Here is a 7,139-nt window from a genome sequence, read left to right as displayed (position 1 = left end):
TAACTCCCTAGACCCGCCTGGCAGGGTTCCCATGACACTCTGCCTCCTCTAGAATAAGTGGGTGGGAGAGGCTGCAAACTGCCAACTCCGGGAGGGAGATCCCCACCCCCCGTGGTCCCACCCCATCCCCAACCCCCAAGTGCTCCTCCTCAGGGGTCCCTCAGAAAGCCAGTCGACAGGGACAGAGGAGGGAGAAGGTGACCCTTGCCCTCCCAGCAACGAGAGCAGCGAGACCAGGGAGGGACACCACTTACCCCTTCACCCAGGGTGGAGGGGACAGCTGGCCATCTGCAGGCGGCTGCGGGAGACCAGGGCAGCTAGAGCGCGGCACCCACGAGCGGCTTCGGCAGAGAGGGGCGTCCCGGGGGCCGTGCAGCTGCAGACGGGGCACCCGTTCCTGAGCGGGACTCAGAGCGCGGGGTGTGGCGGGCAGGCCCACCTTCCAGTCCCCAACAGGGCTTCAGGCTTCTATTCAAGGGTCAAGGGTGCAGGAAGGGTGGCAGTGAACCTCTCAGGCCAGCGCCTGCCTGATTCCGGAGTTAGTCCAGCAGGAACCTGCAGCCCAACTTGGGGGGGGGGGGGGGTCCTCACAGCAGGTTAAGTGTGTCCCACGTGCACGGCTAGCAAGTCCAACCGATCTGAAGCAGGTGCTCAACCCTGAACTTCCCAAGATAGTGACGCTCTCACAGAAAACGCCAGAAATCCTCAGGTGACTTGCTTCAGGTACACACACACTTCTCAGCCGAGGGGTTTCCTTTAGAGGTTTAATAGATTTTTGCAACCCTCTGCCTTTCCCGGAGGTGCTGATAGGACACAGCACATCCTCAAACTGCTTTTCACACATCTTGCCTTTCCTACACCCTACCCGTGCTCCGTTACTTATTCTGCTCGTGACAGGTCACCAGAAAGGACAAACGCTACCCAAAGGCACCAACGCTCCACACTGTGTGAACCCAAACTCTGCCTCACGGATTTTCCCGATAGACCATCCCGGGTCTGCATTAACTCAATAAGGGCACAGGAGGCTTTCAATGCAAGGCTCCCCCGTTAGGCCGCAGATTTCAATGGAGGGAGAAACGTACCCCTCACACGACGGCGATCGTGCTAACTGCTCGGTCCTTCCCACAGAGAACACTATAGATAATTCAGCAAATCCAGACAAAAAGAAGCAATGTATTTTGCAGCAAATTTTTAAGACTTGTAAATTCTCTCCCACCCCATATTAAACAGGTAAGTGAAGCAGCTTCCAAATTTAACGGTTACAGTTCAGATTCTGAATATTCACATCACGCTGGCATTCCACGTGGGTCACAAACACATGTGCCTTGTGTTAAGGATCTGAATGAAGTTTCATCCCGATGATGAAGAATCTGATCACATTTCAGACTTAAAACCTGGTTTTGAACTAAGTAGTGTAGCACATACAGCAATTCAATCTATTGATAACATTTACTCAATATTGACTTTTCTTCGATTCTACCCTTTGGATCTCGTCTTTCCATGTATTTAAGTGATCCCTATCTTTTCAGGTAGGAAAGTAATTGTCTAAGGGTAAGCGGACACCTAGACAACTTTGGTAAACTGAACTACGGCAGTCCTCACGTGAGCAAAAGGGCTTACTCAAGACTTAATTGCTACAGTATAGGCGAGGATGGGGCCAAACTCAAACAAGGTAACACTCATTTCTAAATGTGGAAATCCTACAAAAATAAATGGCTTAAGCCAATAGAATTCTGCAATGCTTTCACGGTCACTGAGAAGCCATTCTAAGATCTATTTTCCTGCTGTATTTGTGCCCCTGAACCGGCCACAGAAATCCTTTTGGAAAAACCGGGAAGGCTGTGGGGTGTCCAACGGGAATCCTTCATCTTGGGCATCGTTAAAGCTTGGGAATACTTGAAAGCAGCGGGTAAACACAGACCACCTTCCTAGAGACCAACTTTACATCAAACATGGAACATCGAGACAAAAAGCAAATAAATGCACAGCTTATATCATTTTTAACAAACGAGACCTCTCAAGTTCCTGCCATCGTTTGTACGGTTTCAGTGGACTTTGAGAAGCTCTACATTAGAACGTGGTTACTTTTGCCACAAAGTAACAGCAACTGTAATTCTTAAAATACCTATTTGAAACGTCCTTTAATAAAACACGGACCACTTTTACTGAGAGATCACGTACGTCTCAAGCTCTTCCCTAAGTGACGCTACTTAGTCACGAGGCGGGGGGGATGAACATTACTGTAGCTTAACCGCACTAACAGTATTCACACCCCATGACAACTTACCAAACAGAACACTAGGGACATCTGTCCTATCATTTGTGTGAAATGATTCAAACGTACGAAAAAAACAGAAGAATGGAACCTGGAAAACTTCAAACTAAGTGACACTAACAACATAGCAATTTACACAGTAACATGGCACAATTTTCCCCGTTAGTGGTTTTCAAAATGCTTACCAATCAAGGGATGCGCTCACTTGCTTAGATATTTGAAATACAACTTTATTCTGATTCTAAACGAAAAGGAATGGGAAGGACAGTGACAATGAATTTCACCACTGGATACTGTGACCATAGCAGTCTTATATTTGAAACTCAGGAAGGAAACAACTGCGCTCCGAAACAGCTAAATACGCAGGTCCAAAAAATGAAGGTACTTTTTCAACTGCCACATTCACTCCAAAGCCCATCCGTCTCCTTCATTCAGCATCCCCAAGACGAAGCACACGTTCTGCTCAGCTATGTAATAAAGTGGCAAACACGCCGCACCACTGCCATCACAGACAGCTGCCTATAAAACTAGACTTCTGACGCCGGCTCCAGCCGCTCTCACAGGTCGTCGTCCTCGTCCGGGAGAGCAGTCGTCTGAGCAACCTAGGGACAGACACACGCAGTGAGGCTCGAGCCACCAGGCGTCCACCGAGGCACGACAAGAGCCGCGCCGGGCGCACAGGTGTCTCACCTCCAGATCGTGCTCGTACTGCGCTGCCAACGCCGGGTCCATGACCACCTCTGGCGGGGCGAGAGCGGGCATGGCGACAAACTCCAAGTTCGGGTCTCCGATTAGTTTTCTCGCAAGCCACAGGAAGGGCTTTTCAAAGTTGTAGTTACTTTTGGCAGAAATGTCATAGTACTGTTTAAGAAGGAAGCAAAGTTAGGGGCGCCTGGGTGGCTCAGTCGGTCAAGCATCAGACTTTGGCTCAGGTCATAATCTCGCGGTTCGTGGGTTCAAGCCCTGCATCGGGCTCTGTGCTGACAGCTCGGAGCCCGGAGCCTGCTTCGGATTGTGTCTCCCCCTCTCTCTCTGCCCCTCCCCCACTAGTGTTCTCTCTCAAAAATAAATAAAAAAATAAGTTAAAAAAAAAGCAAAAACTAGTTACAAAATATCACTCCTCAGGGATCATCCTAGGGTATGCTCCGAACTAAATAAAATTCCTTTGATCCATACAACACGTGTTTACGCATCACTTTAACGCACCCTATTACTTTGAATTTTATCTTAGACTAAGTCAAAATGCAGTAAAGGAGAAGTTTCAAGAAACATACCTGAAGGTTCTTCTTTCGGTGGAAGACAATAGATTTTGCCTTAACTTTTCTATCCTTAATGTCCACTTTGTTGCCACACAGCACAATGGGGATGTTTTCACACACTCGTACCAGATCTCGATGCCAGTTAGGCACATTCTTGTAAGTAACCCGTGATGTGACATCAAACATTATAATGGCACACTGGGCTGAAAGAAAGATTGACAGTGACTGTTACCCGCGTAGAACGTCCCACACAGATGACACTGCTAAGGACCACGGGCTTCACTTCAGGCCCAAACCAGGTCATCTACACTGCTCCATTCGTTCTCAAGGCCTCTTCCAAGTCTAAAACTCTTGTATCACTGTAACACACAAGAGTTAAAATCCCACTTCCTACTCAAGTGTGAACGACCAGCTTGCCATATCCAATCTGTCCCTGTAATACTTCATTAATTCCACCTCGTCCCCAAGTCTGAGGTAGATTAACAGTAAGTCAGCATTCCAGACAACTCATCTCCTTTATTCGAAAGGTCTAAGAACCCACTTTTTAAAGGTCCTGAAATGACTAAACATAGCAAAACAGGTTATTCCTTTGGTTAAAAACACTCAAGTCTCAGGGCACCTGGGTGAAATCAGTCGGTTCACTCTGACTTTGCTCAGGTCATGATCTCACGGTTTGTGGGTTCGAGCCCCGCACCGGGCTCTGTGCTGACAGCTCAGAGCCCGGAGCTGCTTTGGATTCTATGTCTCCCTCTCTCTCTGCCCCTCCCGCTTGTACTCTGTCTCTCAAAAATAAACATTTAAAAAATTGGGGGGGGGGGGGGAAACCCACCAAAACCCTCAAATCTCCATGTTGACCTAGAAGGAAATTCACAGTAAGACAACAGCCACAAGTACGTAGTCTAGTAGCTTTTTAGCTCAAGATGGGGGAGGGGGGGCGGGCGGCAAAAAAATCCACATATTTGTACATATTCAAAACAGGCTAAAGGTATGAAAGGATTCCCAACAAATTTTTCATCACAGGAGTGAGATTTCAGGAGGCAGTTTCTGTATCCATCTTTGTTTGATACAACAATGTAACTGCAGTCAAACATTTTACGGAAAAAAAAAAAAAAAACAAACCTCGCAAAACTTAGTACAATTGAAAGAACAACCAGCTATTCCTGAAACTACCGCAACAGTTCGTCCGAAGCTGTTGTTTTATGAAACTCCGTAGAAGACAGCCTGTCCTGAACGGTGCCCGTCATGACGCAGCACAGGACTCGGGCAGAACTTTCGAGGTCCTCCCCTCCCTGAGTCAAAGCCCGGGGTGGTCGGCCTGATCAGACCCTCCCCCCCCCAACGCCCCGAAGTCGCCTGGACAACAGCCCCCGCGCAGCGAGGCCCTACCTTGGATGTAATAGCCGTCTCTGAGCCCCCCGAACTTCTCCTGCCCGGCCGTGTCCCACACGTTGAACTTGATGGGCCCTCTGTTTGTGTGGAACACGAGGGGATGGACCTCCACACCCAAGGTGGCTGCAACACAACACGTCACGTTAGCCCACGAACGCCGCCCCACGCGCATCCCGCACCCGCGTCGCCCCCACGTACCTACATACTTCTTCTCAAATTCACCGGTCAGATGACGTTTCACGAACGTAGTCTTCCCGGTACCCCCATCGCCAACCAACACGAGCTGCGGGCAGGCAGATTCTTGAAATAACCCCGACGACGTCTCGGCTCGGGACCCCGGAACCCCGGGGCCGGCAAGCCCTCTGCGAACACGCTAACTTTGCGGGTCCCGGGGGCGCTCCGAAAACAAAGGCCTCCCCCCCCCCCACCCCCACCACGGCGGCCGCGCCGGCCGAGCGATGATGACTCGGACAAATCAAACTTGGGCACCGCAGCGTCCCCGCGCGTTCCGGGGAGCCCGCACCCCCACCCGCCGCCGGGGCCCAGGACGAACGGCCGCAGCGGCACGGAGGCGGCCAGCAGGCGTTCGGGGCCGCCCCGCCCGCGGACCCCGCGTGTCCCCGCGGGCAGCACCCACCCCCGAGGACGACCTACTTTGAACTGGACTTGGGGCTCTCCCTGGGCAGCCATCGCGCTGGTGCTGCGGAGCAAAGAGAAAGAAATGGGGCGGGCGGCGCGGCGGCGCGGCCGGGGAGCCACATGGCCCGGCCCGCCCCACGTGCCCGGGCCCACAAAGGGGCGCCGGCGGCCGGGCCCCACGCGCGCACACCCCGGCCGGGGCGGGGGCCGCGCGCGCTCCAGGCGGCGGCGGCGGGCTGCGCTCCTCCCGCCCGGCCGGCCGTCCGCGGGGCCTGGCGCCGAGCCCGCGGGGGAGGCCGCGCGGGGCGGGAGGCCGGGAGGCCAGGCGGGCGGAGGCCGGGACCGCACAGTGCCCGCCCGATCGCGCGCTCGGCCCGCCGCCCGGCCCTCTGCCGCCGCCTGGGCCGCCCGCCGCTCCCGGGCCCGCCGCCCGTCTCCCGACCCGCCGCCCAGGCCCCACCGCGGTCGCGTCCCAGCGCCGGCCTGCGGCCTCCACCGCGGGGGGAAGGGGAGAGCCCCTTCGCCGCCGCCGCCCTGGCCCTGGCCCCACGCGGCCGCCGGCGCCCCGGCCCAGGCCGCCGCCCTCCCAGGCCCCCGCGAGGCCCCTGCTTTCGACCCTGCGGCCCTGCGGCCCCCCGCCCGGCCCCAGCGCACTACCTTCCAGAAGCGTCTCCGGCCCGTCTGACTGAGGGCTGGAAAGATGGCGGAAGCGCAATTCAAATGCCCGGAGACGCAGCCGACGCCGGCGCGCGCCGAGGGAGGGCGGGGCAACGGCGCCGCGCCGCTCCCACGTGGCCCGGCGCGCGCGCGCACGCACGCCGCGGGCTCGGGCGGCCACACCCGTCGGCCTGGCGCGGAGGGAAAGACACGCGGGGCGGCGGGCGCGGGCGGGCGCGGGCGGGCGCGGGACGCAGGGCGGGCGCGCGCACGCCCGCCCGCCCGCCCGCGGGGGCCACATGCGCCGGCCCGGAGGGCGGGTTCCCGCGCGCGCGCATGCGCCGACGGCGTCGCGGCGCGCCCTGCTGCGGCCGCGCTACGGAACCGGGAGCGGAGGGCAGGCCCCTTGGGCGGGAAACTCGCGGGGAGCGGCCCACACAAAGCCCCCAGGGCTCCCCAGCCGGGGGGCTCGCCCTGCCCACGCGGCACAGCGGTCCGCACATTGGGGTGCGCGCCACGCCTACGCCCCTGCGCTTCGTCCCCTAGACCCACGGCGCCTTCTCTGTGTCCCCCAGCCCCTTTTCTATCGTGTCCCACCCCAGCCCTTCCCTCCCACACCTCTCGGCCCCTTACTCCCACACACCCCCTTCCCCATCCCCCGCCCCTTTCATTCGCTCCCTTTTTCTCCCCTCGACCCCCTGTCCCTTCCCGGTGTTTCCAGTTCCCCCCACCCCCACCTCCGTGTCCCTGGCCTCAACCAGGACCTCCTTGGGGGTAAAGGGCGCAAAGACTTGCATTTTCCCTCCTCGAAAAGCCAGCCACCCTTTCCTTAAAGCTTCTAATCGGCCAGCGGCTTTGGTGACAGTATCCTGCAAACAGGATGATGAAATTTCAACTTTGGCAGCTCTTATCCTAGTTAC

General features: G+C 56.3%; 1 protein-coding gene across 1 annotated transcript; it reads right to left on the bottom strand.

Moving 5' to 3' along the window:
* Positions 1–1,190: 1,190 nt before the first annotated feature.
* On the bottom strand, positions 1,191–6,329 carry RAN (RAN, member RAS oncogene family). The gene is made up of 7 exons (XM_030292282.2): positions 6,220–6,329; positions 5,578–5,623; positions 5,122–5,206; positions 4,921–5,046; positions 3,550–3,737; positions 2,966–3,136; positions 1,191–2,877 (listed from the first exon to the last, which is right to left on the bottom strand). Exons 2-7 carry the CDS (start codon positions 5,611–5,613, stop codon positions 2,833–2,835), a joined length of 651 nt encoding a protein of 216 aa, XP_030148142.1. The 5' UTR covers positions 5,614–5,623; positions 6,220–6,329; the 3' UTR covers positions 1,191–2,832.
* Positions 6,330–7,139: the final 810 nt, after the last annotated feature.

This window comes from Lynx canadensis, chromosome D3 (genome assembly GCF_007474595.2).
Source record: "Lynx canadensis isolate LIC74 chromosome D3, mLynCan4.pri.v2, whole genome shotgun sequence".
In the NCBI taxonomy this organism is placed as follows: Eukaryota; Metazoa; Chordata; class Mammalia; order Carnivora; family Felidae; genus Lynx; species Lynx canadensis.
The sequence above is the reverse complement of the archived record's forward strand: the minus strand, read 5'-3'. Positions and strand labels throughout refer to the sequence as shown.